The sequence below is a fragment of the Dromiciops gliroides genome, chromosome 3, assembly GCF_019393635.1.
Source record: "Dromiciops gliroides isolate mDroGli1 chromosome 3, mDroGli1.pri, whole genome shotgun sequence".
In the NCBI taxonomy this organism is placed as follows: Eukaryota; Metazoa; Chordata; class Mammalia; order Microbiotheria; family Microbiotheriidae; genus Dromiciops; species Dromiciops gliroides.
In genome coordinates this window covers 483,518,630-483,536,382 of record NC_057863.1, presented here as the reverse complement: position 1 = coordinate 483,536,382, position 17,753 = coordinate 483,518,630, and the positions used below count along the sequence as shown (strand labels likewise).

Genomic DNA, 17,753 nt, shown 5'->3' with positions numbered 1-17,753 from the left:
TACCAATAATGTTTTGCAACATCATTAGAAAAATACAACCAAACCCCATTGTAAAGTTGTGGAACTCCATTATAACATTGTTAGGCTGATTGCCCATGGATATCATTGTTCCCTTAGAGCTAACTGTTCCCGTAATGTTTTTTATTTAACATAACAAGTTAAAGGAAAATGTATAGGACATTGGATAGGCTATATCTATATACCATTATGTGTAACTAAGCTTTAATATGCCTTAATAATGGTTTTAGGAAAATCACATGTAATTAAATTACAAAGATAATCCTCAAACCTAATTTTGGTTAGCACATACAATTCTTCCATACCTAAACCTTTCATCTGAGCTGCTAACAAAAGCAGCAGGACTGATTTTCTAGTTCACCTTTCCTTTAGAAAAAGAGAACAACAACATAAGCTTTTTTCTCTTCTTATCTTTTCACTTGGATGCATCCCTTTAGTTAGAGCAAGGGTTCTTAACCAGGGGGTGTTCAAGGAATCTGGGGATTGATTTGAAGGACTCCATGAACTTGAAAGAGAACAAAACTACATTTTTACTTTCACTTACCTCTGACTGAAATTTAGCATTTCCTTCAACAACGTGAGGAGGCATCCACAGGCTTCAGCAGACTACCACAGGGATACATAGCATACAAAATGCCAAGAACTTCCTGTTTTCATGGGGCCTCTCTCTGGCCTCATGATAGGGGAAGCTTGTTGGGCTCCATTTTTCAATTAGGATTGGAACAAGTGTAGGAGATCATTGACCTCTCCTTGATGCCTGAACACATTTATTATCACTACGACCAGGTTCAACATATTCCATCTTTAAAAATCTATTACCAGGGCAGCTAGGTGGCGCAAAGGATAAAAGCACCGGCCCTGGATTCAGGAAAATTTGAGTTCAAATCCAGCCTCAGACACTTGACACTTGCTAATTGTGTGACCCCGGACAAGTCACTTAGCCCTCACTGCCCTGCAAAAAACAAACAAACAGACAAAAATCTATTACCTATGTTGATTGCTGTTTCCTGCTTATCTCCAGTTAGGATCCATATTTTAATTTCTGCTTTCATTAGTGTTGATATTGTTTCTGGAACACCTGCTTGAAGCCGATCTTCGATGGCTGTAGCTCCAAGGAGCAGGAGATCCTAAATTTTTTAACAAAAAAAGTTTTTTAATCAGTTCCAAGTCTGAATATACTCAAAGGTAGCATCAACAATAGAAAATCCTGAGGAGGTACATAGTCTAAATTTATTCCTACTTCAGTATCTAATTTATTCATTCCACTGATTAGCAGTACACAAATGGTTTGGATCTCATGAGTACCAATGTTTTAAAATCAAAACTATCCAAAGCACAACAGCCATGTCAAATAGAATGGATATCATCTGGTATTGTAACTCATGAGGTATTCCATCTATTATTCCATAATATTGCAATAAAACTTAGGAAACTGAGTCACTGAGTCTTGTAATTCTTTTGGGACGACTCACAATCAATTTGACCACAAATTCCACCCCACATTATTTGGTGCCCCGTGTGACTTCAAGTCCCAGACTCAGAGGGGTGAGATCTTGCTAAGGTAAGTTTGGGATTTGCTTTTAACCTCCTGTACACAGGTTTGGTTTTTTGCTCCTTTGGGAGTTCAGCCGGCTCACCAAAGCGAGTGTGGGTATTTCTTGTTGGTCCGGGATCAAGTGATTTACCCTGAGGGGTTTCCTTTTTTTTCCTGAAAAGGGAAGAAAGGAATTGCCCTGTTGGCAAGACCCAGCAGTCTGGGGGACGCCCTGGATTGGGTTCTTTGCTGTTTTGGGACACCCACGTGGACACAGGTGCGGTGTCAGTAACCTCCGGGAGGTTACAGATGGGTTAGGAGGCTAGCATCCCTAATGACTCTCCATTGGGGTATATCTTGAAAAATTGGGACAAGTCTGATAGCACTGACCTAGAAAAGAAAATGGGTGGTGTTTTATTGCAATACTGTCTGACCACAGCAACCCCCTTCATACAGCTTTTGGGTTCCCTGGGATGGAATATGCATTGTGTTTTCCCCTCTGTTGCCTTAGAAACCTCAGTCACATTGGGTGGGCCCCCAAGGTCTGAGGTAGGATTTTTCTCAGGTACGGTCTTAGCCCAAGCTACCTTAAAGGGACAGGGAGAGAAAACCTTCTGTATGACCCCTCCGGTGTATCCTTACAAATTTGGAAAAAGGGAAAAAAAATTGAAAATGGGTGAAAAACAAAGGACTTATTTGCAAGAGAAAGATTTAAGGTATGACTGTTTGTTTGCTTGTCTGTGTGCAGCTGCTAGCCTGCTTGTTGTCTTCTGCATTTATATCTGTCAAATGTTGTAATTGTGTTGTACAATCTATGGGGAATTTTTGGTTGTACCCCCTGTAGCCTTTCAGAGCTATGGCCAGGCTCTGAAGGTGGGAGAAGGGAAGTCTTTGACTTCTGTATAGGTGTGTGTCTACTTAAGAGTTTTGAATTTGGAATTGGGATGTAACTTTTTTGCTAAGCATTCATAGCCTTAGATGAACATTGTAAAAGCTGGTTGAAAAAAAATGCTGCTACTTTGAAATATTTTGTAGTGGAATGGTTAAAAAATCAGGAACTATTTGTAATGTGTAAGAGTTTTAAAGAAATTAGTCATGCGTGATGTGCGCTGCTGCTCTATTCCCCCCCTCCTTCTCAGGTGCTGGCTGGCTGGCTGTGCAACACCGGAGAGGAGTGGTGGGTGAGAGAGAGAATGTTTAGAAAATCTTAAGAAACTGTCCAGAGTATTTTAAATTATTGGTAAAAGCAAATAGAACGAAAACTGTGCCATTTTGTACTGACTGTTCAAAGAATTTGGAATCTTGAAAAAAAAAAAGGGGGGAAGTATATTTAAGGTACACTGCCACTTTAAGTGTTCACCTGTCATTTCAAGGTTTGTGAATTCTGGAAGAAACCAAAGAGTACTGTTAAAGTTTTAAAGTTATTTTTAAATTGATATATATGTGTTAAAATTGTGTTAAATTTATAACTGTTTTAAAATTATTGGAAAAGTAATTGATGGTTTTAACAAAAATAGGTATAGTGGTTGTTTCCTCTAAGAGGAAAGCATTGGAAGCTGGTAAATCATTAAACAGAAAAAGGCCTTCTAGATTTTTAAAATTTGTAAACTTGCCAGAAAAAGAGCTTGTAACAAGGAATGGTTTTGCTGAGGATTTATAAGGTTGCTTATTGTATAGAAGTAATTTCTAATGATTGATCTTTACACGAGGATAAAGTTTAAACCTGAAAAGAAGGAAGGAAAAACCAAGCAGCATATGTGTGTGTCCTGGTAAATCTTTTTTTTGCTCATTGCAATTTCATGAGAGTAGAGGTTTGCTATTTAAGATAAAATATTTTTGGGAAAGTAATTAATATTGTTTTGAGTTTTGAATTCAGGTATAATTGTTTGGGTGGTTAAGCCAGTAATCCAAGTACTGGAGAGAATGCCACAAATCAATGCCACAAGAGGGAATGTGCTGCTTACAGGTGGAAGTATCTGGGAAAAAGCTGAGGACAATTTCGGACTCAATCCGAGGTAGGCTCCTTTTGGCTCATTGTGTTCCTACTGAATAGGAAATGTTTCCTAGCTGGCTATCCCTGAATTTGGCTAGTACTGTATGACTGGTGGTCACTTGAACTTTTACCTGAAATCAAACAGAGCCAAGGATGTTTTATCCTGGCCTTATAATCATGTCCCTGCTTTTTCTTTTATAGCAGATTTCTATAATCAGAGCAAGTAGTCAGTAGAAGAAATGAGCATAATGCAAGTATGTAAGATCTTACTGTTTTCAGTTTAAATGTGTGGTCACTTGATATGCCAAACAACAAGGTATATTAATATTCAGGTTTGTCATCTGCCTGCTAATGCTTACATGGTATAATCATAAGGTTAAATTAACTGGGTATCTTTTTGGTTTAGAAGAAAGTGAAATTCCTCCCCATTGCAGATGAGAGGGAGGATGGTAACTAGGAAACATAGTTATGCATTTTAGGTTTTATCATAAATCTGCCCAGTCAGATCTCTGTTATGTACTGCCAAGGGCACCAAGATACCAACTCCATAGTACAAGGGAATCACAGGGCAGACCTTGCTGCTAGATTAGCTGCCAGGTCCATTCACTGGTCAACCCTACCCCTGGTCCCCTTGCACCCTATTGTGCCCCGAAGGTATTTCCCCTTCCTATAACGAGGAGGAGATTACAAGTCTTTAGTGTTAACTACCAACTGCTTAAATCCATAAATCTTGTGCTATTTGGATTATAGAGTCAAAATGCTACTGCCTCTTCTTATACTAGAGTCAGAAGAGGAACGTGAGATAATTTTCTTTGGTGGGTCTGAAAAACTGCTGTCTTTACTATTCCTTTTCTTGGGTAACTTGAACATGAAGCTATGCTTACAAATTTAACTTTGGTAATGGAATAGGTTTCTAATTCTACTGCATTAGGGTTACAGGAATTAGAAGAGTGCTTTAACTCTCTGGCAAATGTGGTCCTGGACTGAGGTAGAGTCTATATGGTTCAAGACACCTCCTGAAGGTTGAGCTGCCGTGCCTGGATGGCTGAAACTGTTCACAACCGTTTGCTTTGTCCAGTTTTTCATGGAACTCTTAGATTTATTCTGTATTAAGGTCCCTGTTGCCTCTTGGTCTATTTGTAAATCATCTGTGTTTTGTGTTGTGGTTCTTACATTTGTAACACTAGTTCCTACATCTCTCTCAATTCATAAACCCCCCTGTGGGCCCTTACTTCGCCCCCACTCAGCAAGAAGCAGTAACAGAAGAGATGATCTTCGTCCTTTTTCCCCAAGGTATATGAAAAGGGGGGAATGATGTAGGAGGTGAAAAAAGGGTTAATTGAAAAACCTAAGACCCAAGCTCTAATACAGATATTAGCTCTAAAAGGCAGTCAGATCCCAGTTAATGGATAACTTATGTTAGGTTCTCATACCCATAGTGCTCAACATCCATAACGGATCAGAACGGGTCAGGTCAAAATAACAAAGGAAAAAGACACCCTATAGAAATTCTAATGAAAAATGATTATATTTTGAAACTAGCCATGGGAATCAGAAAGATATGCACAGAAAAGGCCAAATTTGTCCCCAGATTCACCTTATGACATGTAAACCCCAAAATCACACCTCCACAGGAAAAGGTACCTGCCTCGGGGGTTGGCTTAGGACCCCCAGGAACTCCAAATTAGGATAAACCCTCCCTTATAACACCCCTAGGTGGAGAATATTATAATGAGAAGGACGGGCCCTCCCCTGTACCTCCCCAAGGTGGAGATTATTATAATGAAACTCATAACCAATTTATCTATACTATAAATATAACTGTCTTTCCTTTCCTTATTTGAGAGATACCTTTCCACTATTCTGGTTCTCTCCCTGTGGTTACCCACAATATTGCAATAAAATTTAGGAGACTGAATCACTGAGTCTTGTAATTCTTTTGGGACAACTCACAATCAATTTGACCCCAAATTCCACCCCACATTACTTTCTCCTCCCCATGCCAGAAATTCCTGTTCTCCTTGTCTGGGACAAACCCAAGGGAACAAAAGAAATGGAGATAAACTCTCTTGTATAGCTTAGTGAAAGATAGATGGGATCAAATAGATAATGGACTTTGCCTTAAGGAACTTGAGTGAGGGTCTCTCCTGGATGTCATCTGTAGAGTTCATTTTAATTTAGAGCAACCTCAAGTCATATCAACCAATGGAACTGAATGATGCTAACCAATTAGTTTTGGGTTTTTATTTTTTATTTTTGGTAGGCAATGAGGGTTAAGTGAGTTACCCAGGGTCATACAGCTAGTAAGTGTTAAGTGTCTTAGGTCGGATTTTAACTCAGGTCCTCCAGAATCCAGGGCCAGTGCTTTATCCACTGCACCACCTAGCTGCCCCAACCAATTAGTTTTGATGTATAATGACAGGCCTCTATCAAAAGAGGATAAAACCCTTGGCCACCCCAGGAGCTCTCTTTTGACTGACCCTTGGCGCTCTCTCTCTCTCTCTCTCTCTCTCTCTCTCTCTCTCTCTCTCTCTCTCTCTCTCTCTCCCTCGCTCTCTCTCTGGACAAGCTCTTGGCCTGGCTTTCCCTCTGAGGACCAGTGTAGGTCTTGTGAACACCTTGGGTATCCTTAAGACCATGTGCTGTTTCTGAGAGGCGGCATGAGTCTTTTGGGGTTTTTCTCCTGCTAAAGCTCTCTCCCTGCTTTCTCTACTATGTGGCTTGAGATCATGAGAAGCTAGGGAAACTCATGGTCAATCCTTTACTGGTATATAATATTAATAAAATAAAAATATGCTTAAGCAAAACTGATATATAGCAATAGCAATTATTTAAAAAAACAAAACACAGTCTTAGCCTAATTTAAAAAACACGTCTGCATAGAGATGATAGCTAAACCCACAGGAGCTGATGAAATTACCAAACAAGAAAGAAGCTGGGAAAGGGGCCCTAGGCAGAACCTTTGGAAAAATACATAGACTGGATGGATGATCAGCTAGCAAAGGAGACTGAAGAGACCTCAAGCCTATTATGGCTCACTTTACCTTGACAGACCAGAAAGGACTCATAGTTCTTCAGTTAGATGGGAACTTTCTAGGTCATCTAGTATACTCCCCTTCCTCCCCACTGGTAGATGATCCTTTCAACACCAATCTCCAACAAGTGGTCATCCAGCCTATACTTGAACACTTCCAGTCATGGGGAACTCATGCCATTGGTTCATTTTTAGACAACTGTAATTGTTAGTAAATTCCTTCTACTGAATCAGGACCTATATTCCTTTCACTTCCATTTCCTAGTTCTAGTTTGACCATCTGGAAACACACAGAATAGAAGTCTAATCACTCTAAAACAGATGGAAATATTTGAAAACAGCTACTATCTTCCCTGTAAGCTAAAACATCCTCTTCTCCTTTAATTGGTCTTCATACACCATGGTTTCAAATCGTGTAAGCATCCCAGTCTTTCCCCCATCTAGATTTGCTGCAATTTGTCCATAAATTAGCCCATGTTTTCCCCCAAAAGTCTATTGATGTTTCCAGGAGTCTAAGGACTTTGCTACATTATAATATCGCTATTATCTTTTTAGATGAAATTATCAAGCAACAAGGTTATACAGAGAGAGAAAAAAACCCATTTTACACATAAGGACTTTTGCCCAAAGGTCCCACAGGTAGTAAGTGGCAAAGCTTGTCTGGCTTCAAATCCAGCACTGCCTCAGTTTCCTCAACTATAAAATGAGGATAATAATAGCACCTACCTCTCAGGGTTGTCATACATGTCAAATGAGGTAATATTTGTAAAAGAACAATTAGCTTAGTGGCTGGCAATCAAACTTTTCTTAAGTACTTACTAAGTGCTGAACACAGTGCTAAACCTTAGGGATACAAAAAGAGGTGAAAGATAATCCCTGCCCTCAAGGAACTTACAATCTAATAGGATACAAAATGTAAGCAAATGTATACAAAATAAACTATATACTGGACAAATAGGCAATAATTAAAAGAAGCACTGCATAAATGCTTTTGTTCCATTCCCTTCCCTCCCCATGATGTACTCCATTGCTAAGCATGCAAAATCAAGGGAATGGTTTCCAACATACTGGGTGGACCCCCTTGTGGTAGATTTATGTGCAGAATTAGAAAAGAGCTAAACAAGACAGGAAATCATGGAAGGGTTGCAATTTGAATCACTGCAAGGAGTACCCTTATTGAAAGAGATCATGGTTTCATTTCAACATTGGAATAAATAGGATAAGAGGAGAAACCAATTTTCAAATTAGTAATAATAATCATAATTATAATGAATCCTTATTTGAGAGGTCTGGAGATAGTGTTAGCAGATAACATTCCCAGTCACCCACCAGCAGTTCCATGATGATGCTTAGATAAAAACATCCTAAGTGCGCTATGAAGCCAGGGCTCCCATAACTTTATATTTTCTATTGAAGCAACTGAAGTTTACAGTCAATCACAGATATGAATGAAGATTCGGGTGACATAGCAGTCAGGATGATGGCTCTCAAGTGGGCTGTGGTCTCTGATGTTATGTACCCTAGAATGGATGGTTAGTGTTTTATCCACAGTTTCCTGTGTTATACTTTATAACTTTAAAAGGATACCACAGGGCTTTGACAAGCATGCTTTCATTGAAATCATATACAACATATACTTTTGCCATCTGTATGTTTATCTTAGGCAAATTCTGTTCCTTTTGGGAAAAAAGACAAAAGAGAAATGTCTGCAAAGGCTATTTTATTTCAATGCTAGAAAATACATGAACTTCTAACGAAATATTTTATATGAGGAAGAGGCAAAAGATGACATATGGTGAATAGAAGCTCAAGTTAACTTAAACATCTAAATATCATATTTCACTTACATATGTCAAAATTATGGACTAAAGAATAAAAACTGCCTTGCATGCCTTCATGTAACAGAATGTAAAAATGCAGTTTGAAAGTGAGATTTCCCCAGCGTAAGCAAAACTGGAAAACTATCTTACACAGGGACTATTTCTGGACAAGGAGCTGGGCCCAGAACTGAACCAAAAAGAGAGCAAGAGAATTTGCTATTGTAAAGTTGTATGGTGCTTTCAACAATTCCAAACTTCTCTATGAAACAAAAACCAAGCTTCTTTTTAATTCCAGCATCCTTTCAGTGATGTTATATGGTTTCTAATCATGAAACAGAAGCATCGAAACTGCAGATGACCTAAGAACAATGGAGAAACCCGTGGTGGGCATGAATAAGCAGTAGTACATAGCCAACAATAAACAGTATATGCACAAAGCAGCACATAATATATTAAAGAGATGCATGAATGGAAAAGGAGATATCTTAGCCATGTATCTGGGCAGCAAGGTGGTACAGTGGTAAGAGTACTGGGCCTGTATTCAGGAAGACTCATTTTCCTGGTTTCATATCTGGCCTCAGATACTTATTAGCTGTGTGACCCTGGGCAAGTCACTTAATTCTGTTTGCCTCAGTTTCCTCATCTGTATAATGAGCTGGAGAGGGAAACGGCAAACTACTCCAGGATCTTTACCTAGAAAACCCTAAATGGGTTCATGACAAGTCGGACACAACTCAAATGACTGAACAATAACAAAACGTAGCAAGAGATAAGGATGACACCGAAAACCAGCATGCTGCATTGGTTCTCTAAGAAGTTTGAGACCTAGAGAAAGGTTCCCCCCACAGATCTGGTAGGCTTCTTTTGGAGTACTCAGGAAAGGATATGGATAATAGAGTGAATAAGAAAGAGTGGTTAGTTTGCCATCTGCACTATTAGAGCAACTATCCACATCAATGAAATCACATATTCACGGAAGTATTAAGAAAGTTAAAGTAAAAGGAAGATATATAAAAAATAAGGGAAACTGGTTCAAGTTTACACAAAGTCCTACCTCACATTTTATTATGAGATGGAACCAACCCTGGTTTCTCAGCAGCATATAATCTAATGGAAAAAATGAGACACATACATTACTACCACTCAATTTGTTACACAGAGGATGATATACAATGTACACATATGGAAAGTGCAAAGCAAGCCCAAAATCATACTAAATACTTTGAAAAATTTGAAAAGAGAGGAAGTCATTTGAGTAAGTATGAGATAGCAAGAAAATGGTTCCCAGCCCATTGCATAGAACCCCTTGACATAGATTCATGTGCAGAAATGGGGAAGAGTTGAACAAGAGAAGAAGCCATGGAAAGGCTGCAATCTGTGTTAGTAGAAGGACTGCCCTCATCTGAAGATCAAAATTTCATTCTAGCATTGGAATAAAATGGTGAGAGGAAAAACAAATCAAATTAGTAATACTACTCATAATAAAATCATATTTGACGGGTCTGGAGAGCACATGAGTAGAAAATATTCCCAGTCACCCACCAGCAGTTCCATGAAGGTACTTAGACAAGAGCACTCTAACTATACTGTGAAGCCAGGGCTCCCATAAAACACTACTTTATATTATCCACAGAGGCACCTGAAGTTTATAGCCAATCATAGACATGAAGATTCTGGTGATATGGTAGTCAGGAGAATAACTCTCAAATGGGCTATGGTCTCTAATGAATGGATGATATGCCTGAGATGGAACTTAAGGGAAGTGACGATGGCAAGATTCTATCTACCAAAAGAAAGAATGGGGAATTAACTGAAAGTCATGGGCACTGGAAAGGACAGGATGAGTAGTCCGGTTTGAATAGAAATGTAGTGAATGAGAATGAAGTCATATACAAAAAAAAAAAAAGTTAGAGTCACATTGAGGAGAGTCTTAAGCACCAAGACTGGCAGTTTATTCTCTTTATGGTAAGCAGTATGGAACCATTCACAGTTATTGAAAAGGAGAATAACCAAGAATATCAGGAAGATTTTGTGGGCCCCATTGTTAAAGACAGATTAAAGGGGAGAGAGGTTGGTAGCAGGAAGGCCTAGTTAGGAGATAATTACTAAGGGACAGACAAGTATCAAACAGGATGATTCCAATGAGAAAGGAAGCTGGGAAATGCAAGGAATACTACAAAAAGAATCAAGGCTTGGCAATTGATTGGATATGAAGGGTAAAGGAGAGGGTGGTGCAAAGACAACAAAATAAGTTCAAGCCTTGAGGGCTTGAAGAATATTAGTGGTACCATCAGCAAAAATGGAGAAGTTAGAAGATTCATTAGATTTTGGGGGGGTGGGGGTGGGGTAATGAGGGTTAAGTGAGTTGCCTAGGGTCACACAGCTAGTAAGTGTCAAGTGTCTGGGGCCAGATTTAAACCCAGGTCCTCCTGAATCCAAGGCTGGTGCTTTATGCACTGCACCACCTAGCTGCCTCAAGATTCATTAGATTTTTAAGGAAGATAAGCCTAGTTTTTGGCATGGAGACTTTGAAGTGTCAATAAGACATCTAAGTGGAAACAAATATCAAATAAAAGCAAATTCCAGACTAGAGCAGGGGGTTTAGAGGAAGAGGTCAAGTCTGAAGGTACACATTTGGAATTGCCCACACAGATGACAATGGAAGCTAGAGAAGCACAATAACACCCAGCAAAAAAGAAAGGGGCCAAGAACATAGTCCTGGAGGCTACTTTTATTTAGGGGATGGGAGAAATGAGGAGCCAAAGAGACAAGGAAAAACCAGAACCATGAAAGCACAGTCCTCCTGGAAGCAAAGTTTGTTAATTGTATTAAATGATAGAGAGCCTCAAGAAGCCTCACTTTATTGTTTTGTTTTTTGTTTTTTGGTGAGGCAATTGAGGTTAAGTGACTTGCCCAGTGTCACACAGCTAGTAAGTGTCAAGTGTCTGAGGCTGGATTTGAACTCGGGTCCTCCTGAATCCAGGGCCGGGTGCTGTATCCACTGCACCACCTAGCTGCCCCACACACATTAGATTTTAATCATCACAGGAGAAAGAATAATCTCAGTAGAATAGTGGGGATTGAAATTGGAGGGCATCTGTTCTTCAAAGATAGCATATCTCAGGCCAGAAGCAGGATGAAATCTGGACAGTGAAGGTGGAACCTAAAGCCCTGAAACTTGCCTCAGGAGATAGTTCAACTTACTCTTCTCTGAATCACTGGAATAACGCTATAAACCTTCATTACCAAGCATCAAGGCAGATGAGGTGCTCCACTAACACTGAGATTTCTGCCTGGCTAGTATGAAATCAGTCTAAGTGACAAGCATTGAAGAAGCATCTATTTTGTTCCAGGCACTCTGCCACACACTGGAGAGACAAAGACAAAAGTGAAATAGTCCCTGTTTTTTTTCTTTTTTCTTTTTTTTTTGTGGGGCAATGAGGGTTAAGTGACTTGCCCAGGGTGACACAGCTAGTAAGTGTCAAGTGTCTGACAGATTTGAATTCAGGTCCTCCTGAATCCAGGGCCAGTGCCTTATTCACTGTGCACCTAGCTACCCCAGGAACTTCCATTCTAATAGTGAGGATAACTCCAAGGTTGCAAATCTGGGTGACTGAAAAGATGATGTGGTGCCCTTGGCAGAAATGGAGTTGTTGGGATTGGTGAGGGGAGAGAGGAGATAATGTGTTCTATTTTAGACATGTTAAACCTGTGAGGTCTAATTCAAACCCATAGGAGCTGATGAGAAAACAAAGAGAGAAAAGAAGGATCAGGGCAGAGTTTTGAGATATACCCCCAACTAGAGGGTATGGCATGGATAATAATCCATTAAAGAAGAATGAAAGGAAGCATCTATACAGGTAGTCAGAGAACCACAAAAAAGAGCAGTGTCACAAAAACCCAGAGAAAACAGGGAAACCAGGGGGAAATGAGGGTTGGCAGCATCCAATTCAGCAGAGATCAAGAAATATGAAAGTTGAGGCAATGTCATTTGATGTATAAATTAGGAGATCATGAATAACTTTGAAGAGAAGTGTTGCAGTTGAGTGATGAGGTTACCAGCCCAAATGAAGAGGGTTCAGAAGAGAATAAGAGCATAGAACAGTGGGGTAATGAAGGGAGATGGCTTCTTCAAGGAATTGGACTAAGAAAGGAGAGACGAAGACCAATTATTTGAAGGGATGAAAGGATCTAGTGAGGTTTCTTTTTTAAGAATGAAGGAAGGGAGCAGCTAGGTGGCACAGTGGATAAAGCACTGCATTCAGAAGGACCCAAGTTCAAATCCGGCTTCAGACACTTGACACTAGCTGTGTGACCCTGGGCAAGTCACTTAACCCTCATCGCCCCACCCCACCCCCCAAAAAAAAGAAAGAAAAAAAAAGAAATCATGAAATAATGGAGGAGACAGGCATGCTTGTAGGCAGTAAGAAAGGAACCAGTAGCCAGGGAGACACTGAAGATTAGAGTCAGGGAAGGAAGGATTGTGGGGGAAATCTGCTGGAGAAAATCAGACGTTATGGGATCATGGATAAATGTAGAATGTTTGGCCCTGGGGAAAAAGGCCACTACTTCACCAGAGATTGGAATAAAGGAAAAAATACTGGTGGAAGTGTTCAGGCAGGGGAGCAGAGTATATGATACCTAAGGGGTGTGAGATGAAGAAAAGGTAAGAAGTAGTTGGTGAAAAAGTAGTCTCAATTTTTCTCAGTTAAATAAGATATGAAGAGGGAAAAGAAGGTTTGCAGCAGCTGCTGTGGAAAATAAGAGGGTCAATTTTATTGTTCAGTAATTTTTAGTTGTGTCCGACTTCGTAACCCCATATAGGGTTTTCTTGTCAAAGGTACTGGAATGGTTTGCATTTTCCTTCTCTAGCTAATTTTATAGATGAGGATCAGTAAAATTATAAGTGATAGAATTGAAGACAAGAGCCCCTTAGTCAGAGAAATACTAGTTAAGGAGGAGACACATGATAGGAATCCAACTGCATGGCCCATCTAGTAGTTACACCTAAAGGAAAAAAAACCTAGAGAACCAGAAGCTGTGAATCGCTGCTCCACTGCCTTTCTCTATTCATGAGCCTCACTACCATTGAACTCTAAGTTTGAGCCCACTCTTCCCACGGATAGTATATCTGTGGCATACCAAGTCCTAAACTTTGGCTGAAGAGAGGGGAGAGTTATAATTGCTATTTTTATTACATATTCTTAGCTTTTCCTTTGTTTTAACAGATATATACTAAGTCTACTAACTTTTTTTGAACTTTAACTTTTAAAATAAATTATTTTAAGTTTCAAATTCTCTCCTTTACTGCACCTCCCCTCAACCATTGAGAAAGCAAGAAATATAGTACTCATTATAGATATGAAGTCATGCAAAACTTATTTTTGCATTTTGTTATAAAAAGCAAGAAAAATATGCTTCAATCTGCATTCAGGATCTATCAGTTCTTATTTTTTTCTAGTTCTATAAGATAATTCTTTGATAGTCTAATTAGTATGGCACTGAATAAGTAAATTACTTTAGGTATCATCATTTTTTATTGGGAACAATTAGCATTTCTCCAATTTTTTAGATATCTCTTTATTTGTATGAAAAGTATTTTGTAACTGCATCCATATAATTCTTTTATATGTCTTGGCAGGTAGACTCCCAAGTATTTTATATTTTATGCAATTATTTTAAAGAAATTTCTCTATCACTTCCTCCTGGATTTTTCCCCCCAATAATATATAGAAATGTTCATGATTTATGTGACTTTGTTTTATTTTCTGAAACTTTCTCAAGTTGTTAGCTTTTTAGCTGACTTTCTAAAGTTCTGTAAGTATAACCATATATCAGCTGCAAAAAGTGATAGTTTTGTTTCTTCATTGTCTATATTTATTCTTTCACTTTCTTTTTCTTGTCATTACTATAGCTATCATTTCTAGCACAATACTGAATGATAATAGTGATCATGAACATCCTTGTTTCACCTCTGATCTAATCATAAATGTTTCTAGTTTATCATCATTACAAATAAATAAAGTTTGCTTTTGGTTTTATATAGACACTAATTTTAAGAAAAATTTAAAGAAAAAGTCCCATTTATTCCTATACTTTCTAGTGTTTTATAATAAGAATAGGTGTGTTTTGTCAGAAAGCCTTTTCTGCATCTGTTGATACAATCATATGAACTTTCTGTATTGGTTATTGACATGGTCAATCTTCCTTATAGTGTTACTAATATTGAATTAGCCCTGCTATTACTTACACACACACACACACACACACACACACACACACACACACACACACACACCTGTAATCTCCTTGCTGGTATTTTATTTAAAATTTTTGTGTCAATGTTCATTAGAGAAATAAGTTTATAGTCTTCTTTCAGTTTATTCTTTCCCTAGTTTACATATTTAAAATCCTATTTGTCTTATAGAATAAAACTCGTTCTTTACCTATTTTTTCCAAACAATTTATAGTTTTGGAATTAATTGTTCTTTAAATGTTTGGTAGAATTCACTTCTAAATCCATTTCATCCTAGGGATTTTTTTCTTAGGAAATCCATTTATGGCTCGTTCAATGTATTTTTCTAAGATAAGTTTACTTAAGTATTCATTTCCTCTTCTATTAATCTGAACCATTTATATTTTTAAAAAATATTCAGATATTTCATCTAGATTGTAAATTTTATTAGCATATCATTAAGCAAAATACCTCTCGATAATTGTTTTAATCTCATCTTCATTGTGCATTCATGCTTTTCATTTTTGATGTGAATAATTTGGTTTCTTTCTTTCCTTTTTAAATCAAATTAGCCAATGTATAGCTATTCAATTTTTTTGTCAAAAATAAGTTCCTGTTTTAATTTATTAGGTTAATGTGTTTTTTAGCTTTCAATTTCACCAAACTTCACTTTGATTTTAGGGGTTTCTATTTTGGTGCTTTATTGGGAATTTGAATTTGTTCTTTTTCTAGTACGTTAAAAAAAATTTGAATGCCCAATTCATTGACTACCTCTCTCTTTTATTAATGTAAATGTTTTAAAATATATATTTTCTCCTAAGTACTGCTTTGGCTGCATCTCATAAATTTTGATGTTATTTTATTGTTGTCATCATAAATGAAATTCATTATTTCTATGATTTGGTTTTTGAGCTACCAGTTCTCTAGGATTATATTGGTTTCTAATTAATTTTTATTCTATGCTTCAAAAGCCATTTATTGAATGTAATTTTTGTTGTATCATGGATCAAAAAAAGTTTTATTTATATTTCTGCTTTTCTGCCCTTGTTTTTGAGTTTTTTATGCCCTAATACACGGTTAATTTTTGTGAAGGTGCCATGCACAGAAGAGAAAGAGGTAAGTGCCTTTCTATGTCTAATCAATATTCTCTAGAGGTTTAGCATATCTAACTTTCCTAAAATTCTATTTATCTACTTAATTTCTTTCTTGTTTATTTCATGAATAGATTTATGTAGGTCTGAGAGAGGTAAATTGAGATCTCCCACTAGTATAGTTTTACTGTTTATTTTCTTTTGTAACTCACATTTTTCCATCAAAAATTTGGATGCTATGCCATATATGATGCATATATGTTCTGTGTCTATGCCTATGACACCTCTTAGCAAATGTAGTTTCCCTATTTCTATCTTTGCTTTTGCTTTGTCTGAGTTCATGAATGCTGTCCTTGCTTTTTTTACTCTAGCAGAAACATAATTCATTCTGCTACAGTCACTTATTTCAGTTCTCTATGTGTATCTTTCTCTTTCAAGTGTCTCTTTTAAATAACATATTGCTAGATTCTAGTTTCTAATCCATGCAGCTATCCAATTCTGTTTTCAAGATGAGTTCATCCCATTCACATTTACAGTTATGACTGCTATGTTTTTCCCTCCATCCTATTCTCTTATATTTAGCCTTCTCCTTTTAACATTTTCCCCTTAAGAGTCTGTTTTGCTTCTGGCCACTGCCTCCTTTAATCTACCCTTCTTCTTATTCTATTTCCCATTTTCTTTCAGTCCTTTTTCCTCCAACTTACCTGTTTGGCAAGATAGCTTTCTATACCTCATTGAATTGTATGTATGTACATTTTTTCCTCATTGATCTATGTGAGGGAAGAATGAGCTTCAAGGATTGCCAACTTCCTACCCCACATTTTCCCTTCTGTTGTATAAACTTTTCTTTGCATACCTCTTTTACATGAGATAATTTTTCCCATTCTCCCTTTCGCCTTTTCAAACGCATTCCTTTTTCTCAGCCTTCCATTCTTCTTTTGAGGTCAACCCAATGTAACAGATTTATACCTATGCCAGCTGTCTGAGTAAGCACCTTTTAACTGCCCTAATGATGATACAGTTTTTAGGAGTTATGTGTCATCCATCCATAAAGAAATGTAACCCAAAGTAATCAGCCATCCTTTCGGAATTTAACCTACTAGTACAAATTCAAGTTAGGAGAATAGCCTCAGAGGAGGTCATACACATAGTTTCTGATTATACATTCACTGTTTTTCAGTGATCTGATTTGGCTTTTTCAGATGAGCTAAAGTCTTTCCTGCATATAGCACTCGGACTGTAATTGGCTCATGAGTGCCCTCATCTTATTCTCCTCAACCCATCTGCCTAGCCCATTTTTAACAAGAGTTAGTCAACCTAAGCAATTCAGGTTAAGTTCCTGTACTGCTCTCTACTAAATCCAATTAAGAAAAACAATCACCAACTATCCCATTCCCTACCAGTGATGAGTTTTTTTCTATCTCTCAGTGTTCTTTAAAGGTGTCTAAACCTGCCTGGATCTCCCTTCAGATCTCCCAGGGCTTCTTGTCATGCTAATTATAATTATGCATTTTTTTACTCACTAGCTGTCAGTTGTAGACAAGAAGCCTACAGGCTCCCTAGGCATAAGAATTCTGGTAAGATAAAAGAAGCTAAGGATGAGGATGAGAGAAGTGGCCTCTGTAAGGAGGGCATACTCTCCGATGCCCTCTTTCCTCCCCCAAATACATGATTAGATCATTGTTTGCAGTGGAATATTTACTTGTTGTCATTCAGAAATTCACAGATTCTCCGCGTGGAGAATTAGATGGGCATGTCTTCTTTCCTCTACTGCCATCCTTTTAAATTCAAGGCTCAAGGTTTCCAAGTCATCAACTTCATATTCTGCTTACTATAATGAAGCAGAGATCTCTATGGTAAAGAACACTTAAAATTGACAACAAACATGTATAGTAGAGAACACTTGAAATTGGCAACATCAACGTCCCAGACCAATGGAAAGGGCGAGTTTAACTATTTCAAATGCCACCTACCCTAACACACCACTGTGAAAGACAAATAAATGCTGATATCACTTTGTAGCCTCCC

General features: G+C 38.0%; 1 protein-coding gene across 5 annotated transcripts in view; it reads right to left on the bottom strand.

Annotated features, from left to right (window-relative positions):
- ATP8A2 (ATPase phospholipid transporting 8A2) overlaps positions 1–17,753 on the bottom strand; it is a 787,448-nt gene that overhangs the window by 503,292 nt on the left and 266,403 nt on the right. For all 5 annotated transcript variants that reach the window (XM_043998327.1, XM_043998326.1, XM_043998328.1 and 2 more), the window contains exon 23: positions 1,007–1,145. In XM_043998327.1, the coding sequence (XP_043854262.1) occupies positions 1,007–1,145 (139 nt within the window). The remainder of the gene's footprint in view (positions 1–1,006; positions 1,146–17,753) is intronic.